The 19,991-nt window shown below is 45.6% G+C and overlaps 1 protein-coding gene across 11 annotated transcripts in view; it reads left to right on the forward strand.

Annotated features, from left to right (window-relative positions):
• Window positions 1-10,822, forward strand: part of EPHA5 (EPH receptor A5) — a 209,362-nt gene extending 198,540 nt beyond the window's left edge. For 6 of the 11 annotated variants that reach the window (XM_050896099.1, XM_050896100.1, XM_050896102.1 and 3 more), the window contains 2 exons: window positions 1,791-1,946; window positions 5,683-6,649. In XM_050896099.1, the coding sequence (XP_050752056.1) occupies window positions 1,791-1,946; window positions 5,683-5,899 (373 nt within the window). In that variant the 3' untranslated portion in view covers window positions 5,900-6,649. Of the gene's footprint in view, window positions 1-1,790; window positions 1,947-5,682; window positions 6,650-10,293 lie in introns of those variants that run through there. The other 5 variants (XM_050896101.1, XM_050896106.1, XM_050896108.1 and 2 more) reach the window with 1 other exon arrangement.
• Window positions 10,823-19,991: the final 9,169 nt, after the last annotated feature.

The raw sequence follows: 19,991 nt of genomic DNA on the forward strand, positions 1-19,991 counted from the left end.
TGAAATCTCTGTTAATTTTTAAATACAAGATAGACCTGATTCCTCGAGATATTTTATGTGCATCATTTACCGGCTGAAGAAGAAATTACTCTTATTAGCAATTAGATATAATGTCAGTCCCAGCAAACGTGCAGGAAAAGGTTTATGATAGCATAAAGTATGTGATGTTTCTCTTGTATTTTCAGTTCAGAACAGTCATTTTCCAGGCCTGTTATGCGGTGGTTCATGCACTCTTTTATATCAAACTGTTATGCCAGAAAAGAGGCAAATAGGCAGCAAACCATTTCTTTGAGCTGCTAAGCACTTTGCTGATGTTTTATTCCATGAACAGGTCCATGTAATTCCAAACCTCTCCTTTTCAGATCTGCTGTGGGTATTTTTGATGTGGATGGAGCACCTGAACAGCCAGGCTTTGGGACTGTGTTTCTATAATCATAGATTGCCATGGCCAGACCATAGTAATTCCAAATGAATCATAATTTCAACATACAGCAGCTGTAAAGGATTTTTTTATATATGTAATGTATTCTTTATGGAAATTCTCATTAATGCAAATAAGGGAGGAAGTCACTCTCTACATTACAGCGTGTGCATATCAGTAGGTACCTCCTGACATTAGTGATGAAAATCCACTTCTCATTATGATTACTTAGGAGTTTTGAATTCCTCATGTGTATAAAATGTTATGGGAAGCCATTATGTTCTTGGTACTGCAAGTATTCACATTTTATTGGACCCTTCAGCATTGCTATTAAATAAACAAATAATACTAATGTGCTCATAAAATATATGAAGATTCCTGAAGTGCTATAATAATATGATATCCCAGCTCTCCTTCCAGTTGAAAGTCTTTTAAGTGTAATTCTCACCATCAGAGGCTGACCCAGAAAACGTTTTTTTTACCTGTAGGTAATAATCTTTATGCAAGGCTTATGTTAGCTGTATGTCCTGGTTTACAAAGCAGGGGACAAATCTAGTTTCTCTCCTGGCTGACCTTGGACAAGCCCCCTTTGCTCTCTGCGCATCATTAGTAGAGTGGTGGACTTGTACGTGGCACGGATCGCTTGTGCCAGGTACTGTATCGGTGTTTCTGCTGAGGTGAAGTGTTATTATGTGCCTGAATTGCTTCTTCAATGCATGGCATGAGCAAGCAGGTAGCAGTTGCCACGGCAAGGTCTTGAGCGAGGGTGTGGGAGCAGGAGTCTACCTCTGGTTTCAGGGCTGGAGCGTGGCTGGAGCATTGCTGCTCTCTGCAGGGCTCGCCGGATGCTGCCCGCATCTGAAATCCCCACCCCACTCTGTGCGAGCAGCCCCTGAAGTGTTAACAGCAGCCTGCCATTGATGGCCACTGCTGGGAAATGTAATTTGGGTTTCGGCTTCTAGGCTCTGGGCTGTCTTAAGTTAATTATGAGCTTTAAAGGAGGAGGAGGAAAACAGAGTGGGAGGAGTGAAACCAGAGACTTTGAAGTAAGAGTGACTGGGGGAGCCTGATAGAAGAGGAGCCTGCTTGTGGGCGAGAGGTGACAGGGATGGATGCTAGTCCTCTCCTCTTTCTGCTTGCAGTGGGGACCAGAAATGGCAGGAACTAACGCAAAAGTGGGTGAAGTTACAGGTGAAGTGGTATGTTTGATACATTGCTTATCAAGCCTGCTGGGAGGATTTAGGCTGCAGCGTCACTGAAACACAATGAAAAGAATCATCTTTACCATATAAAAATGTGAGCAACTGAGTCACGTTGGATACCTCTCGATACTGATTCTGTTTGCTTCTTTGTTTTTGCTTGTCTTTAGAGTATCAAATTTGTTGGTAGAGCACAGTCCAGTCGGGAGCGGTGCCTACAGGTCGGTGGGTGAGTGGCTGGAAGCCATCAAAATGGGCCGATACACAGAGATCTTCATGGAGAATGGATACAGTTCGATGGATGCTGTGGCTCAGGTGACCCTAGAGTGAGTAGTGCCCAGATCATTTTCACTTCATTTGTTGGAATTGCAGAGGGGAGGAAGACAAACCATTCAAAAATGTGTAGGGATGAGGCTGCAGAAAGGGAAACCATTACCCTTTGTTTGCAGTCAGCAGTTTCTCTTTCAGCATCTGTATTGATGATAACAAGTGCAGGCAAGACTAAAACTTATGGTCACTACATTGGCAGCCAGTACTTTGGGTCCTTTACTCACAGAAATTAATGCTTGAGTTTGAGTAATTGCTAGGCTGTCCTTTTGACATAATAGCAGTTCATTATTTGGGGCTACCAACAAATAAAAAACCCCCACCCTACTAGTAAATGTGTAGGAGCTAGAGTCCCCGTTGAGGTATACTGGCTTTACACCGGATTAGCTGGTTTCACAGTTGATCTGGTCATAACCAAGTGGACAGCCAAGCCCAGTAAGGTGTGGAAATAGAATTCAACATTAACAGAAATAAGCACAGATAGAGCCGATGCCAACAGAAGAGCATCAGCAAACCCACAGCTCTAGGGGACAAGCTCCCTGGCCGAGACTCTTCCTTCTGAATGTGCCCTTGGTTTTTGCATGTGGGTATGACTGCAGTTGGGGTGACAGCACTCAAATGACTTGGTAAACGCCTCGGGGCTGCTGATTTGTTATGCTCCACCTTTAATTGCCTGCCTTGCTTGTGTAATTACATCTGTACTTTCCTCCTGCCACTTATTCAAACTTGCCCCAAAGCCTGCCTTTCTAGCTGGGTTAATTTGAGCTTAGTTTACTGCAGGCATTAAGGCAGAATGGGAAGGATTATGCTTTGGAGAAGGTTGTGGCTCCTCCGACCACATGCAGATTGCCAGTGCACATGCAGAATCAATGCCAAGGATTAGGAATAAAACAAGAAAAATCCCCACACCCCACAGAACCACAGCATTTCTCCTGTCTGCCACAGAGCTTGGTGTGGAGCTCACCGTACAGGGTAGGAAGTCCTTTGCACGTGATGCAGGTCAGTAACACCTCCATGGAGTTCAGTTTTGTGTTACATGCATGGAGGGAGTGCAGGAACATATCTGCTCTCACTCGGATTTTATTTGTTTCACTCACATCACCAATATTTGTCCCTTACACCTCGACTCACCCAGTCTATCTTCAGGCATTCACGTGAAAACCCTGAGCTAGGGATTAAATCCTCTCTAGTGACTGTCTAGGGAGTCACGGTGCATGGATTTCTACCTAGATCCTTTTTTGGGTGCCTGAGACTCTTACATGCGGTTTCCCAGCCTAGTCCTGCAATTACATACCATGTTACTTTGGCTTTTGAGGACTCCACAGTTCCTTACCTACTCATCTGATATGGCAGTGCCCAGAAACACCAGGCTTCAGGGCTCCATTTAGACTGGTGACCTACAAACGTTGACCAAGGAAGAGGTCCATCCCCAGGGTGGTCAGAGTCCACACGGCAGAAAGACCTAGCCAGAGGGTGAGTGGGAAGAGGAGGGATAGGATGAGGCAGCAATTTAAGAGAAAAGGAAAACATTGGAGCATTCCCCTCTACTGTGCCACCTCAATCTTATAACCAGAGCAAGTTCTGGTAAAAAATGCAGATTGTCTAAAATATATCACAGACTTGTTGCTGTTTGGCTGAATTAGTCATCTCAAAGAAGAAAATTAGGTTGCACAAAAGCTTCCAGTTCGTTCCTCTTTAGAATTTTATGCAATTTCAAGAGCTCTAAAAGAAGTGCTCAGAAGTGAAATGCTTTGGTTTGGGTCAGAGAAAATGTTGAGTTCGAGCCCAAATTAATGGTCGTTTTTGACAGTAAATTAGAAGTTCACTTACTCATGTAGCTTTAAAGAGTCTTAGCATCCCTCTGTTCTGACACAGTCTTAGCATCCCATTCCACTGACAAAAATATTCCTAACCTCCCATTTTCTTTAGTGCAACATTTCAGATTGTGAAATTATCTCCTTAATTTGACTTAAAAATTTAAATACTTCCCTATGTTTACTCTTTAGTATTCCAGAAATTTCAAAAGTAGCCCCCCAAAATCTTTTCAGGCTACCCAAAAAGTACTTCAAAATGTTTTTCCCGTTGGCAGTGAACCAAGAAATCCATTATCTGTACAGTTCTAGCCAGAAAGGCAAGTTGGTTTAAAAGTCTTTAAATAAGATTATAGCTGCCAGAGATGCTCTGACCCTCACCAGCTGCAAACTGCCTCTAAGGCCCCCTCCACCAGGTCCCAGTATGCTCTCTATAGCACAAATGTCATCCTACTCTAGTCCTTTACTGGCCCCAGTGGAGACAACATGTCTGAGCTGCTCAGCTTCAGCTATCTTCTGGGCTTTTACAGCAGCAGAGCAGTGCAGAGGAGCTGATGCCTGGGAGCCTGGGGAGCTTCTGGGTTTTGTTTTGTTTCTTTTTTTTTTAAGCTGAAAGGAGACGTTTCATGAATCCATCTTGCATTTCAGTTGAAACTGAAAAAAGGTTGAAACTAGCTCCAACTAGTTAGTTATCCATGCCAGCAAATAAATTCCGCCCCCAGCTGCCTTGGACAGAGATGCTTGTGTGAGTCAGGCTTGGTTCTTGAACACCTCAGCCTGTGCACCTTTGCGTTGCAGTGGTGGCTGAGCAAGAAGGCTTGACTCCACTTGGGTCTATTTTTGGGAAAACTGTGGAAGGTTCATTAAAAAGCCAAGCAGCCATCCAAATCAAGACTTCTCTCATCCCTCTCAGATATAGTAAAAAAAGGCAAAAGACCAGATTCTCAGCTGTTAAAAAAGGAGAAACCATCATAGTGGCTTAAGAGGAAAGGTGTCCCACGTTGAAGACCTGAACCACGTGCTCAGGCTGATGTAAACTGGCAGATTGCCCTTAAAATCAACAAAGTAAGGGAGAGAAATGGCTCCTGGGTGGGCTCAGCTGAGACTTTCATGGGTTCTCCAGAAAATAAACACCGGAACAAGCAAAGTTCTTTAAAGGTTAATATATTGGGGGTTTTGGTTTTCTGGGTGTTTTCATTTTTTTTCTCCCCCTAAAAGGGAACAACAAAACATTTTGTACTCTGCAAAGGAGAATTCAGGTTAAATGTTCCTTGTCATTTTTAATAGAGGCAACTGTTCAGTATATTCCAGAGCTGGGACTTGGGGGGATCGGGTAAAAAGATGATCTGAACATCTGAAAGTAGCTTGCTTTCCCCAAATGACATCAGTAAAACATTCTTTACAATTTAAGAGGTTGCCTTCAAATACCATCCAAAATGATCTTCCCCAAATTCAAACTGCGTAGGAGACAGATGTGGAAATTAGATGGAGAAAGGAGAACTGGATAATCACTGCCAGAAAAGGCAGGAAAAAAAATATGATGAATGTAAAGAATTCCTAAAATCTACTGAAAAAAATTACTAGCACTGTAGGAGGGATTGGCCATAACGCTGATGGGACTGGTGACTGTGGGTGGCCTCTTTACAGGACCTGGTTAAGATGGTAGTTGTTCAGCATTTTTTTTTTTTTAAACCCCCCCACCCAGCATGCAAGCAAAGCAAAATCCCTATTACCGCCCTGCTTCTTTCAAACTGATGACTTGATGCATTTATTCCAGAAAAGAGTAGTATTAGTAACAAATTTCTGAAAGCAAAAGATGAAAAAGCTAAAACCGGTGAATATCGCCCCAAGTCCTGAGCTCTGCCTGCGTAAGCAAAGACCTGAAAATGTATGTGTTGAAACAAAGAGTGATTTCTACATTTAGCTCTAATTCTTGCAAAGGGACGAATCACCTTGTGAAAAGTGGAGCCTCACCCTCCACCCCCTCTTTCCAACTGGATATCAGACTTGAAGGCAACCTTTCCAGTGGACCAGACCTGCTCTTTAAACTTGTGGACCACCTATTGACTTTGAGTGTGTCTGGAGCTCTTTCAATCCACTGCAAGAATAACTTTACCAGGACAATACTCAAGAATAGCTAGATCCATGACATGAGTTTCAGTCTGACCCTTGACTGGACCAATTACTAACTATGTGGACTACATAACTTCCACCTTTTGAAAGTTCTGTACTCACTGAATCTCAGGACACCCTGTTGTTTGTTACTAGGTGAAGAGCTCTGAATATTTGTAATAATATGTGCTGTGTTGCTTTGCATTGTATATATTTTTTTCTTCTAAAATAAAATAAATTATTTATTAAAAGTTATACTGGATGAAGAGCGTTTAAGAGTTCACCTGCTCTAGATTCTTTTTTTTAACCTGAAATCTCAGTCCTGACAGTGTGTGATACTGCGTCTGCTTCTGCACAAACCAATTCTCATCTTGTAATCAAGTAGGATGGGAATAATGAGTAAGAGCAGATGAACTCTTAAAAAAAAATATTTTTTAAGTCCTCATTTCATGCAAAAGTCCCTAGCAAGTGGATTCCTCTCTCTTTAGCGTCTTCTGAAGGTCTTTGAGGTTATTCTTCTTTCCTCTCATTCAAACTGACAACTAACTCCGTGAGTAGTCCCAGTCTGCACAGGCAATTGTAGAGTTACACCACATGAAGAAGAGTGGTGAAATCTGGCCTGGATGGGAGATGAAATACAAAATATCTGTGGTAGGTTGACGGCTGCCGGCCATGGAGATCTTTCAGGAACCCGGCCCTTTTCCTTGCATGACTAACCAGCTGGTGAGGGGGGTTGTATTTTATGTGGCAATCCAGTCCTAGTCTACACTGTGTTTGACAAACTGGTCCATGGTGTATAAGTAGTTCTGTTTGTAAATAAAATGTTTTAAATATATTTCTTACAACGTGGAGACCATGAATTCAATCCTTGCAAACTGAGGATATTGCAGGGAAGGGGATACTGTGTTGTCCCTGGCACATTGCAGCTGGGCTTTCATGCAAGGCGGTGGTAAGAAAGCGGCACGCGTGCAGCTGTATACAGACTGTTTGGGATGAGCCGACACCAATTTTCCCCTTTATTTCCTTGTCTTTGTGGTCAACTTAGGTAGGCCTCTTAGCACTGTGTTGGCAAGTGATTCCATTTTCAGCCCTACGTGAATGAAAGAGAAGTGAAAAGGGGAGAGTTCTCCCTGAAACAAGAATAAAAGTCTCATTGCTGGGGCGTCGAGTATTTTGAAGCAGGGAGACCCCACAGCACACGGGTGCACATATCTCCACGGCTTCGGGGAGCGCCCGTGCTGCTGCCGCAGCAGCGCACACAAAACCCAGCACCGGGGGTCAGGTCACTTGCATGGCAAGGTGCAGCCTGGATCCTGATCGCAAGTGTTGTTTGCCCCTGGCTCTTAGCTGTGCCTTTTCTTGCAGGGAATTGCACATTTCTATTGCAAAGCCCCAGTAGATGCCCACACACGTCTCCTCTGCAGAGCTGAGCCCAGTGAAATTACCAGTTGGCTGCGGTAATGTGAGCCAGGCAACTCTGGACTGGAGCTCGAGAACAGTTGTTTTGCAGCCCTTTGGCACAGAAGTCGATTTTTTTTGTCTCAAAACCAGCTGGTTTGCGCACTCGATTTTGTTTAAAATTGGCTTCTGCCTTACACCACTTTCAGTCCTTCAGCACTGGATGCATGGGAGTGTACAACATGTTGTAAGTCACGCTTGAAAAATGTGAATTAAAGCTCCTGTGTTCTCTGGGCAGTTTGGGGAAGTTTCGTGGCTGGCTTTGCAATGCGCGAGGTGGCTTTTGAATAAAGCTGCTGATTTTATACTAGGTGAGCGTCTGACTCAGGAGCTGTTGTCTTCTGATCTGTCTTTCCGGAGGTGAAAGACCCCACAATAGTGTTTTTTCCCCTCTCTGAGGAGTCCCCGTGCTTTTGGCCGGTGGCAGCGCATTCAAGAGGATTTGATATTCAAAAAAAATAGACTGGATCCCCTCATGAGCAGCTAATGGATTGAAACCAGAAACTCCTTTTTGTTCTTTCTCTCTTGTAAATCAGTAAGGTGCTCCGCAAGGATATTGAGTTAAGAGGATACTATAAGGGGAAAAAAAAGCTGTGTAGTGAGTAGGGTTTTTTTTTTTTATTAGACTGATGGAGCTGCGTGTGAAATGCCAAGACGTGCATGCCTTTCTCATAGTTTCAGGCTATTTTTTTCTACATAACATGCAAGAGTATCAGAAATGATACATCTCTGAAATATGTGGTGCTGGATTTTCAAAAGAGCTCAGCTTGCACTTTAGATACCTGGAAAAAAAAGAAGCTGAATTTTCAAAAAGTGCCAGCAGAGCAGCACTCAGCAGGGGGGAGATGGATGTTGGCTCTTTTAAAAATCAGGTCCTATACTGGGTTGTTTTTTGGGTTTTTTTTTGATCTTTGGTGTGAATTTCCAACTGTGCTGTGTACATAAAATAAATTGCATGTAACAATAGCATTACTACATTTTCCTTCATTATTAAGATGGCTTGCTGAACTAGTTTCACAATTCAGTGGAGGCAGAAATGAAAGCGTGTCCCCCTGAGAAGGCAGACACCTTTGGAGGTGCTGCAGCCTTTTCTCTGCCAGGTAAGGAGCATTGCTGGTGTGTCTCATTGACCTCCCTTGCTCCGTGCCCCTTACATTGTGATTTCCCCTATGCATCGGCAAGATGCATCGCCAAAAAAGGGTACAATAATGAAATGAAGTGTTTAGCCTGGAGCAGAAAATCTGGTATTTTCCAAATCAAAAGGGTGAAAGCGTGACAATCCTTGGAGAACAACAGATCTAGTTTTTGGCTTCAACCAGCTTATGTGTTAACGTATCAGCCTTCACTCAGGTTTGCTTTTTATTCAAAGCAGTGTTCATCTATGTAATTTTTGGACATGGATGGTTGGTTGTGTTCGCACAGGAGTCTCTGTCCAGAACATGAGCTCCATGGATAGCTCACACAACGTTACATGAAAGTGTTTTGGTGGTTATTGCACATGTTCACCTGCAGTCCAGCATGCAGCCATGCTGTGAGCTGTAGGCCAGGTTTGCAATATGTCTAATATGCAGTATGGGCTCCTGGGTGTTGCTGGCAATCCCCAGTCCTTGAATGCACCAGCCCCGCCAGCGTGGTTTCCAAAAAGCACCTACGTGTTTAAGCAGGTCACATCCCACTGACTTTCGGTGGAGAGATTTCTCCTAAAAATCTTGCACACAGGGTGTCAGCAGCTCTGGGATTCACGTGTGTATTGGCAAGACAGTAGAGCCCTACTTCGAAAACATCCTTTATTCGGCCTGGAGGTAGACAGCGAGGGGCTGATATTTCTCTAGTGGAAGTCTTCAGACAAAACACCATGTCTCCTCTAAGTCGAACTGCTTCTCTAACAGTCTCTGTGTCTTGTGTTGGAAACACGGATGCACCGGTCTTGATGTTTCTTCCGAGCTTTTATTCCTACAAATTCTTTGTTAACACTTTTCCCCCTAGAAAAAAATCCCTACAGTTATACTCTGCCATAACCCATGGCCTTACCTGGCTTTAGATGTGTCATTGAATCTGATCACCCAAGGTCCTGCTGTAGTATCTCCAGCGGATGACTTGTCCCACTCCTGTCTTTGGATGGGATAAATTGTCCCCAGAGGTGCCTCTTTCACTCCATCAACATGAACCTTGGTGACTACCTTCATCTAGACACCTAAATTTTAGAGGGCTGAGCTTCTGAGAAAACAATCTTGCCTCCTAATCCTGCATTTCACATGAACTATCTTATTTTACAGCTTTCCTGTAATGGCAGCCCAGTAGACAGACTCAACACAAATGCCTTTGGCTTGTAGAATTCACCCCCCCCCAAAAAAAAAATCAAACATGGGTTTATGGGAAGATTTGCAAAGGCCCAGAGGGGAACTGCGTTGCTGATTCCTGTTGACTTTAGGGGTTCGTCGGGGTGGTGGCCACGTTTGAGGCTTTTGCTGTTCAGTGCTCTGTAGGAGCTGGCTCTAGGATTGAGGTTTGTGTATCTTTGGCTTTGCCTTGTCCGAAGAGGAAGGAAGCGTGGATTGACCTCACTCCTCACTGCTCATATCTGAGATCAAATACCAGCCTCTCCCAGGAGAAGAGGAAACTGCACCGCAGGCTTTCTTACATGGCTTTTCTCTTGGAAATAGGACTTTTCATGCCTAGGAGAGTCCTTGGCTAAAGGTGATGCTGAAACTTTGCTGTCTGGCTTTTCTCCTTGGCCAGCGAGGTGATCTCGGTCAAATCACGTCACCTCTCTGAGATGCTGTCGGCCATTAAAAAATAAAAAAAAAAAAAGACGAAAACTAAACTTGCCAACTAAACTTGGCTTTGGGAGCCGCCAATGGTAAGAGGTAGGCGCTGGCAGCAGCACTGGCGCGTGCGGCGCGTGGTGTGCGCGGCGGTGTGTGCCTGAGCGGTCCCTGGAACCAACGTCTGCTTTCTCCCACAGGGATTTGAGGCGGCTGGGAGTGACACTTGTTGGTCACCAGAAGAAGATAATGAACAGCCTTCAAGAGATGAAGGTCCAGTTGGTGAATGGGATGGTGCCGTTGTAACTCGGTTTTAAAGTCGCTTCCTCAAGTGGGTCGGTCCTGCACTTTGTACGCTAGCCCTGAGTTTTTATTTTGACTAAAAAAAAGAAAAAGATAAAAAGGGAAATTAGGTGGTTTCTATAACTGAAGGATGTTGGCCTCTGCCACAGTGTTTCTAAAGCAGTGTTTGACTAAAGTTTTCCTTTTCTTCCTATTTCTGTCCTCATTTTCATGAAGTAAATGCAAGATGCATGGAAGCGAATCTGCTGTACATGAGGTTAACCCACCTCTTAAGCTTCAGCGACAACGACAACAAGCCTTCCCACCACATGTTGTCTGTACATGGGATATATATATATATAGCACCTTTATATACTGAATTACAGCAGCACATGGTTATACTTCCAAGGACTGACTTGAGCAGAGGAGTTTTGTAGCCATTCATAGGCTCCCAAAAGCTGCAGTTTACTGAAGTTTAACTTCGAGTCTTACTTGTCTACAGAGGTGTATTGAAGAGCAATATGATTAGATTATTTCTTGATAGATATTTTGTTTTGTAAATTTAAAGAAAAGAAAAAAAATGCTGTTACACAGCATTAAGTTATAGAGACTAGTGTATAAACATGTTGCTTGCTCCGTGGCAAATACAATACAGGGTGTATATTTTTTTTTCCTCCCTCTGTGTTACCAAGTTCTTTTCATTTGCTCTTCTGGGAGGATAATACATGACGAAGATGTATATACTGTACAGTTTGCTACGCATCAGGTACAAGACTGGGGCTCTTTCCTTGGTTTGTTCTTTTTTTTTTTCCTCCTCTTTCACTTTGTTTTGTCTCCCTTCTGTGTTACCACTATGCTTTGTATTTTTGCTGCTGTTTGGTTTGAGCAACATATAAAGCCTTCAGGAGTTTTGATTATGTATATGAGGTAGAAGAAGTCTGCTTAAATAAAAGACATTGCCTCCTTTTCCTTTCCACTGCGGGCTGGGGATGTCCAGAAGAAGAAAAGTACAACATCTGGTTCTCGGTGGCCTCCAGCGACAACGTGGCATCAGTTTTCGTGTGTATGAGTCCTGCTCAAAGATAGCATGGGATTTCCTCTGCACTGGCATTTCAGCCCAATAGCCATCAACCAGTGCAGCCCTCGCCCCTGTCCCTGGAGCCCAGGAGAGAAACCACATGGTGGTTTTAGCTGGAAGGAAGGGATTTTGCTGTTGTTCTTCTCATTACGGGGGTTAAGTTGTGGGTTGCAGCGTGGAGGCGAGCCTGTGGTCATCCAGCATGCAGATTTTGCAGTATTTCCCCCAAAGTGGTGGTGGTGGTAGGATTATTTTGGGAACTGTGCTGTCCCAGCTTGTCTCTCTGGGCATTTTCAGTTTGGGTATGGACCTGGCCACTTTGGAGCAGAGTGCAGAGAGGAGGGAAGAGCAGAGCAGCCCAACGTGGTCACAGCGGTGGCATCCCATGGGCAAGAAGGTCCCGTCCATCTGGGGCTGGCACGGCTCGGGTCAGCACTTTGTTGTAGCTGGGGTTCAATGTGTCCATTAAAGCTCTCGGCTGCTGTTTTCAGAGGGACCTGAGGGCAACCCAAGCCCCTGGGAATCCCACCAAGAAACAGTTTGGGGCTGTCCTCCTCCTCTTGTTGTAGATAAGGTTAATCAGCGCAGTTAATTTGGTATTCATAGGTTGGACTTCTTTTTTGTGAAGGCTTTGGTAAAGATGAGGATTTAAAAATGGCTCAGCGGATGGCAAACGTTTGCTGTTTTTGTAGATACGTTGGTTCCTTAGAGGTTGGGTAGCATCTTGTAGCATCCTTCCTTGGTGGTAACATTGACATATTGACTTGCCGCAGCTCCCTTCATCCCCGGTGCTGTGGAGCTGAGCCCGAGGAGCTCATCCAGTGCCAAAAGTGTGTCCTTCACATCCTGCAGAAGCAGGTGTCGAATGCCACCTTCAGCTGTTTCAAAGGTCTTTCTTCCATTTCTCCCAAGCCTTTGAATGAGATTTGATACAAAGAACACTTTCCAAAGAAAAGGGAAAGGTCTAGGAGGAGAGGGTTGGGTTGTTTGTTTTTTTTTTTTTCTTAGGAGCAGGGCTTGCTTGCTTTCAGCGGAGCTTCTTCAGGCAATTTTGAAATGGCCACCTCCTCCTCCTGTGGGAGCCGCTACCAAGCTCCTCAGGAACTGGGAGAAATAGGAGGGAGAGGAGCTGCGGTGAGGTCTGACAAATCTTGACGGTGTGATTTCTCATCCTGTTGTTTCATTTTGGCAGTCACTGGACCACAAAAGGGGTAGGGGGTGGGGGCAGGAATCAAGACATAACAATTTCAGCACATGAAAGAGGTTTGTCACATAATAAATCAGATAATTAGAGCTGTCAGCAGAACAGTCTTGGGATTATTTGTGCCCCCCTGCCTGCAGCACTTGGGAAAATAACCCATAGGAAGACAAAACAACTCATTTCATCGGGAGGAATCGTTCGGTTGCCGCCTGCATCCATCGGCCACACCGAGAGAGATGCTATTAGCAAATATGCAGCACTTTCTGCCCATCATCTCCGCTCATTCCTTACCTGTTTGCTCTGTGGGAGGAGTTTGGTTTGGTCTTTTCTCATGGACTTTTAACAGCAAAAACCCCTTCTCACCATTTGTGGTGTTTTAAAGGCGTATGCGGTATGGCTGGGATGCATACCAGATGCTGGAGTAACCTTCAAAATGATGAACTAGTGGAAAACAAACTGTTCTTAAGCCAGACGGCATTTGTAAATAGGGTACCTCTTCTCAGTTCCTCCAATAAATAAATAAATTACCTTTTCTATTTATTTCAAGAGCTGTTCTTGCTACAGATCTCTGTATAATAGGCTTTGTCTCGGAGTTAAAAATAAAATAAAATGGTGTTTTAACAAGTAGGGTCCAAAAGTTACAGCTTCTATGTCCACAAGCAAATTCCAGAGACAACGGAGGTTTTCGGTTCCCATCCAAGAACTGCAAGTACTCTGTATCTTGTGCGTGATCTTATATATTGGGATGCAGCAGAACGAGATGACAGTAATATTTTACTGGTTATGCTCTTTGTAAGGGCTGTAGGTGGATTTCCTGCCTATGGTAAGTCTGAGCACTTTGCTTTTCCAGCTCGCTACTGCTGCGGCTGGTCCAACGAATACTTTTTTCCCAGTATATTTTGCTGCTAAATGCGAGGAAGGTATTTCAAAGGATCTGGGAGGTGAAAAGTCTTTTTTCAATATATTTTTTTCATTTTGGGAGAAGGAAGTGTCCCCAAGCATGGCTTTTGTAGACTGACCCCCTTTCGTTGTGTAGCTACCATTTGGAACAATTACCTGAGCATAAAAAAGGAAGACTGATTTAAAAGAAAAAAAACAAAAAATCAGTTTAAAATTTTATTTATTCCTTCTATATGTTAACAGTGAGAAGAACAAAAAATGAAGGTAAAAATTTTTTTTGTCTATTCAGTGTTAAATATAATGTAGTGGGTCAAATGGGTCCCAGCGGTCAAGAAATTGTGACGCCTTGGACTGCTGTGGTCTTGAAATCAGTCATTAAGGCATATGTGAGATACATCAGTAGCAGTCTTAAGAGTAATGCTTAGTTTCCAATCCTTTATTGTAATTCCTTAGGGCAGGTAGGGCGGGAGCTGGTGCGCCCAGCGCTGCCGGAGCTGCAGCATCCGTCTCAGCTCCTCGCATCAGCGTTTTAACTCATAGGAGACTGTAGCATTGCTGTATTTATTCCTCCCCTTCCCCCCCCCAACCTCCTTGGATGCTCTCTGTGCATTTTGTTTGTGTACATGTTTTTTTCTGTAGTGTAAGATACAAAATTTTCTATTTTTTCATAAAAATAAAAGCCTTTGACTAACAGTGACATCCAGTTGTGGATCACACACACGCGTGCCCCCTCGGCTTTCCATGAAGCATCAGGATTTTCTCCCTTGGAAAGGAAATAAATTCTCTTTTATTTTTTCTCTCCTAAACACAGACTTGGTGCTAATCTTGTGGTCCCTGAGGGAGAGAGGGGCCTCGGGGATGAGGGAGACGTGTAGACACCACATGAAGGCATCCTACCTTGTTACAGGCTGTTCCCTCTTTCCTCTGTTTTTATTTTGGGGGGAAAATCTGCTTTTTAGTCTGGTTTTTGGGGCAAAGCACCTGCCAAACCAACTGAGCCCCAGAGCAGCCCCTGGGCACACCAATCCCCCATCCCTCAGAAACATCAATTTTTTGTGATCCCCCCCCAAGAACTGATTTTCTCTGATTTTTTTGGGGGGGACCCCAGCAGACCCATGGCCAGCTGGAGCGCCTGCCGCCACATCCCCAACCCCATTCCTCCCCTGCCCCGTGAATTTGGGGGCAACCTCATGCTGCAAAGGAGCGTGGGCCAGCCTTAAAGAGAGATGAGAAAAGCTGTGAGTGGGAAGCCAGCATCTTCTGGCTCCTGCGAGATGACCACTCCTGGAGGACAAAAGGGAGAGCTGCGGATGCGGATGCTGGTTCTCCCGATGTCATGGGAAGCCGCAGCAGACGAGTGGTACGCTTGTACTCTGTCCAGGAAAGGCATGGTAGGCTGGGATGGCTGAGGAACGCCACTTTATATATTAAAGGGAGCACAAGGTCAATTGGGTTAGCAAACTGAGGTTGTCAGCAACTTGGATAAAATCTCTGTGGATTGACGTGTCAGTCCCCATGCAGTGTTTTCTTATTCAGCCCAGGGTCGTCTGCTGCTGGACTACGATGGCAACAGACACTGGGAGGGATCAGAGGGGCTCTGAGGACAGGGGAAAAAACAGTATTAACTCGCTCCATGTAGGCAGCATCCTTGATAGCTTCGTGGAGGCAGAGAGCCTGCTAAGGGGAAAACACAAAAATGGGGAAACTTCTTTAAAGAAGCTGAAAGCAAAATAGCTTTGCAAGTGATGGGGAGGCATCGGACAGCCGAGGCTGGGCTCATGGGGAAAATGGGAAGGTTCACCACCTCTGGCAGCTTCAATGCAAAAAAAATGAAAGAAGGCAAGTGAAAATCTTGAGGAACAAGGGTGTTTAACAAGGTGTCCCTGATTTCAGCTGCCGTAGAAATAGGGATGGTGCCCTCATGAAGATGCATCCATGAAAGCAGCTGCCTCCTGTCCCTGTTCCTCAGCCAACATGAGTGGGAGGGAGAAGGGGATTAGGATGCAAATGGACAAAACTTGCTACTGCTACCAATGAAGATGAGAGCTGGCTGCAAACTCCTTCCGTAACGCTACATTTTAAGTGAAAACTAAGATATTAGGCAATTTCCTTGAGCCTTTGTGCCCACCTTGGTTTGGGACCAGCCCTTACACAAATCTCAAATCGGGGTTTGCTTATTATTTTCCGCCGCTGGGCTCAGTGTAAGAAGAGCCACTTGCACTCCGTGGCCACCGACTAATAAATTTACCTGCTCAGAAAGGTAAGGTGCTTTACCTGCAAAGCAGGTCCTTAAGCATGTGCCTGACTTATTTTTTGGGTGCTTCTTCTGCACAGCCTCCAAGCTAGTCCCTGCAATAAATGTGCAGCTGCATCTCCAGTCGCAAATGCTAACTCTCGAGGATGCTTAACAAGCTGTGAACAGGGTAATATTATTATCTGCATCACTCTTGTTTTCAGTAAACCCAAAACAAACTGCAAAGCAAGATGACCCCGGTGCTGGCAACATTGCAGGGCAGCCAAACAGCACCTCTGTCTTATTTTTACTATCCAATAACCTAAAAACAGGGCTTGGGGGGCTCTGAACCTCCCCCTCCTCTGCCAGGCCGGCAGGGTTCGAGCCTGTAGTGCCAGCATCCCTGGAGGATGCTGTGGCCCCAGGGCAGGAGCAGCAGGGAGGCTGCTCCCCATCACCCCATGAAGCCAAGCTGCCGTGCAGAAAGTGATGCAAGATTTATGAAGCCATGGGGAGAAAGAGCGAGGGACTCTTCATGTATTTTTCATGGGCTGAACTGCATAAATAGCATGCAATGCGTAAACTGTGACCGGATACTTCCACAAAAAAGGGACCGGCAAGCAGAAGAAGAGATGAAAGAATGAGATAGATTTATTTAAGTCAACAGGGCCCATTGAAAGTCACCCTCGAGTGCATTAAGAAGCAGCCAGAACAGCACAGCCTGATCCCGGGGCGATTCATCTTTGCCGATACGAGGAGGGAGCCAGACCCCGAGGACTGGAGAAGGGCACACGTCGTACCTGCTTGGTAAAATGGATGGGTGGGAGGGGAGAGACCGCCTCATCTGCAATGCCTCGGATGCGGTGTGGGACTTAGGGAGATGCTAGGACAAAGTATTGCATCGGCGGCCAGGTCAGTGCAGAAAGTGAACCAACACCGAGGCATCACAGAAACAGCTCAAAACGGGGTAAGACAGGAAAAAAAGGGCTACGCTGGAAAACCCAATGCAGGGATGCAGGGGGGAGTGCTGCAAAGGTGGCATTCCCTGTGGCAGTCCCCTCAGCGGGTGTATATGTGCTTCCAAGTGTGCATTAACGCATCTGCTGCCAGCTCAAACCTCACGTACATGAAGACAGGTATCGAGGAAGCAATCCCAAGCTGAGATCAGGTAGGAAATGGGAGCCAGAGCAGCATGGCCAGCAAAAGGCTTTGCTCATTTTGCACCCCTGAGAGCAAACCAAGGTGTGCTTGCAGTTATTGCACACCATAGAGTCTCTGGGGAAAAAGCCTTGGAGAAACCGGGGTGGGGGGTGATGCTCACTGAAGATACCCATTGCCTCTATAACAAGGCTTCCAGTTGGAGCATTTGGGGCAAGTCCTTTGGGACCCACTGGATTTTGGTGGCTGCAGACCCCTGCATTACAGTGACCTTTGATAACCCGTTAATGTATGGCTTATTTTCCTCCCGGAAAGGCCTATAAGCCAGCCATGGAGAAGAAAAAGGCACCCGCATAGGTGATTTTCTTACTCCATCGTTTCCTCGCCTCCAGCTGGGGTCAGCTCAGCTATTCGTAGCATCAACTATTAGTAATATTCACCAAATAAAGTATAATAAAAGAAAGAAGATGCTTTCTTCCACTGACGTGCTGCTTTGATAACCTATTAGCAGCTCTAACCAGGATGTTTTTGACCACAAAACTCTTTGAGCTCCCCCATAACCAGCTGATGGACGCATTTGTGCTGGTGAAGATGACTTATTTCTCTCAAGCTTATTTTTTTAACTACAAAACCAAAAGAAAAAAATCTCCTGAGCTGAAAAAAAAGCAGCAAAACTGTGAGATAGGCTGCCAGCTGGTTTCTTGGTTTGCTCCCAATAAAGGCCATATTTATTACAAGAAAATTGAAATCCTATTGATTTCTCTTCTGAGGCGCTGTGTTTCAAGCTTGACATTTAAACACGAAACTCCGGGCTCCAAAGTTTAATCATTTACTCCTCAAGAAATACAGTGTGTGGAGCTGCTGAGCAAAAGGGCGTGCAAGGTAAAAATGATATTTCATTGGGAGAAAAAAAAAAGAAGATAGGGAAATGATATGTTCATTTTAAAAAGAAGATGGGGAACAACCTCTCCCATCTGGTGGCAAAGTCCTGCAGTCCCTTTCCATAAGACGTGTAGGAGCTCAGGACCTCTGGGCTTGCTAATATCTTTCAAATGGGATAAAATCCATGGTTGGACCCAGATATTGTAGGAGGAGGGGAAAGGAGGCGTATGTGTATGGATGGATGTGTATGGATGGATGTATATGGATGGATATGTATGCACATGCATGCAGAAGCACCGGGTGATAAACTCTTAATTAAGACAGGGATTAGGGCATGACTGATAAATGGTGAATGGCAGCAAATAGCCCAGGAGTGAGACTGGATCAGGCTGAAAAAGGGCAGTTTTGGGCCAGGCGGGGAGGATAAAGGGGAATCGTGAAGGTTTGGCACTGGGAAGGATTTGGCCTCAATTAATGATCCTGGCCCAGGATGAATTAATGACCCTGGGGAGGTGGCTGGGAGGGAGGGGAGGGAGGCGATGCTGGGGCAGCTGCAGAAAGGACGGATAGTCTCGCTAGTGCTAAAATCCCACTGAGATCCATCCCACCAGGCAGCCACCAGCTGCCAAAGCAGGGAAGAGGGGATTGAATGGGCATAAAGTGGCCGAGAACATGCATTTGGCAAGAAATTAGGTGGAGGGGAGCCACGGGCACGGCTTTCATCCTGGCTTGGCTGCAGCTTTTGGGCTTGAAAGTCGCTTGCAGACCTAAAGGTCGATCCCCGGTGCCTGGGTGGGGAAGGAATATGTTTCTTTGGCTTGGAAGCAATGGCCCTTTTTGGGGTTTTTAGTGCTTTGCGGTGGAAAACCAGGCTTTCACAGCCAGGGTGTGTGAGCAGCTGGGTGCGCACCGAGCCCTGTGCAGGGACCGGCTCACTCAGCACCTGCTAAAACCTGGTTTTGGGTGATTTTAGGCCCTGAACATGCCCAAGTTGGTCCTTCCCTTGGCCCGGCAAGGGGAGAGGGAAGCATGAGTGGTGCCTTCACCCCTTCGAAACCCAGAGTTTGGAGAATAGGGCTGCACAGCCAAAATCACAGGTCTTTTTGTAGCAGCAACTACACATATTCCAGCAGAAGACAATAAAATAAAGTAAAATAAAATAAAAAAATAAATAAAATAATTGTAAATCTTCTGTGTGTGGAAAGGTTGGTGGCTCTGGCAGAGGCAAAGTCGGGATGCCCCTCGGGAGGGCAGTGCCGGGGGTGCAGCATCCCAAATCAACGTGAATAGTTGCTTCAGAGCACAGAAATCAGCCCTGCGATAACTTCATCCCTCTCCCAGTCCTAACTAAAAGCTGTGGGTCATTGCACTGCCCTCCCATTTTATGCAGCAGCAGGAGAGACACCAAACCCTTGGCCCCCATGCTTTGCATCCCAGGGGGTGCTCCAGCCAGGGGCAAAGCCTTCACGCACTATCCATCCCTCCCTAACACCCCGAAATTGGGTGATTTCTTCATCAGGGAAGGCAATTAGCATTCAGGTGCTGCTGTTAGCATAGAGGGGCAAAAGGCTGACAATGATAGCCACAAAGCCAGGGCCCGAGTCAGAAATGTAATGGAAAAATAAATTATGGCAAGAGAGTGCTTTCAGATCCGGACTTTAGCCGCAGTGGGTATGGGGGCAGAAAAGAGCCCTACCTCCTGCTAGTTTATCATCCACACTCCAGTGATCCTCATGGTCGTAGCCGATAAGCAGCTGATAAGCAGCCTGGCTTCTCCGGCAATGGTAGCATCCCTGTAATGAGTGGCTGAGACCCCCAGGTACCACCCAGGGATGCTGCGAGTCCTCTTGGCACCGCATTCTAGTTGTTTAAAGCCAGACCTTTCCCTTAAAAAAATCAGCTTGTTGTGGGTGCCTTTGTGGGTGCTGCCGCTGGGGTTTGTGATGGGGGTGGATTTAGGGGCCCCAGGGTTTTGCAAGCTGCTGGCTGGGGATGTGCACACGCCAAAACCGCTGAAAAGGGGAAAAAAAAGAGATAGAGCCTGATAGCTTGAAGCGGATTTGGGTGTAAAAATAAGACTAAAAAAACCAGCTAATGGTCCTGGTAACCCCTCCATCCCTGTAAATTTGGAAAGCCTGAGTTCAGCTGAGTTTTCGGAAGGTAA

The sequence above is a fragment of the Gymnogyps californianus genome, chromosome 4 (genome assembly GCF_018139145.2).
Source record: "Gymnogyps californianus isolate 813 chromosome 4, ASM1813914v2, whole genome shotgun sequence".
In the NCBI taxonomy this organism is placed as follows: Eukaryota; Metazoa; Chordata; class Aves; order Accipitriformes; family Cathartidae; genus Gymnogyps; species Gymnogyps californianus.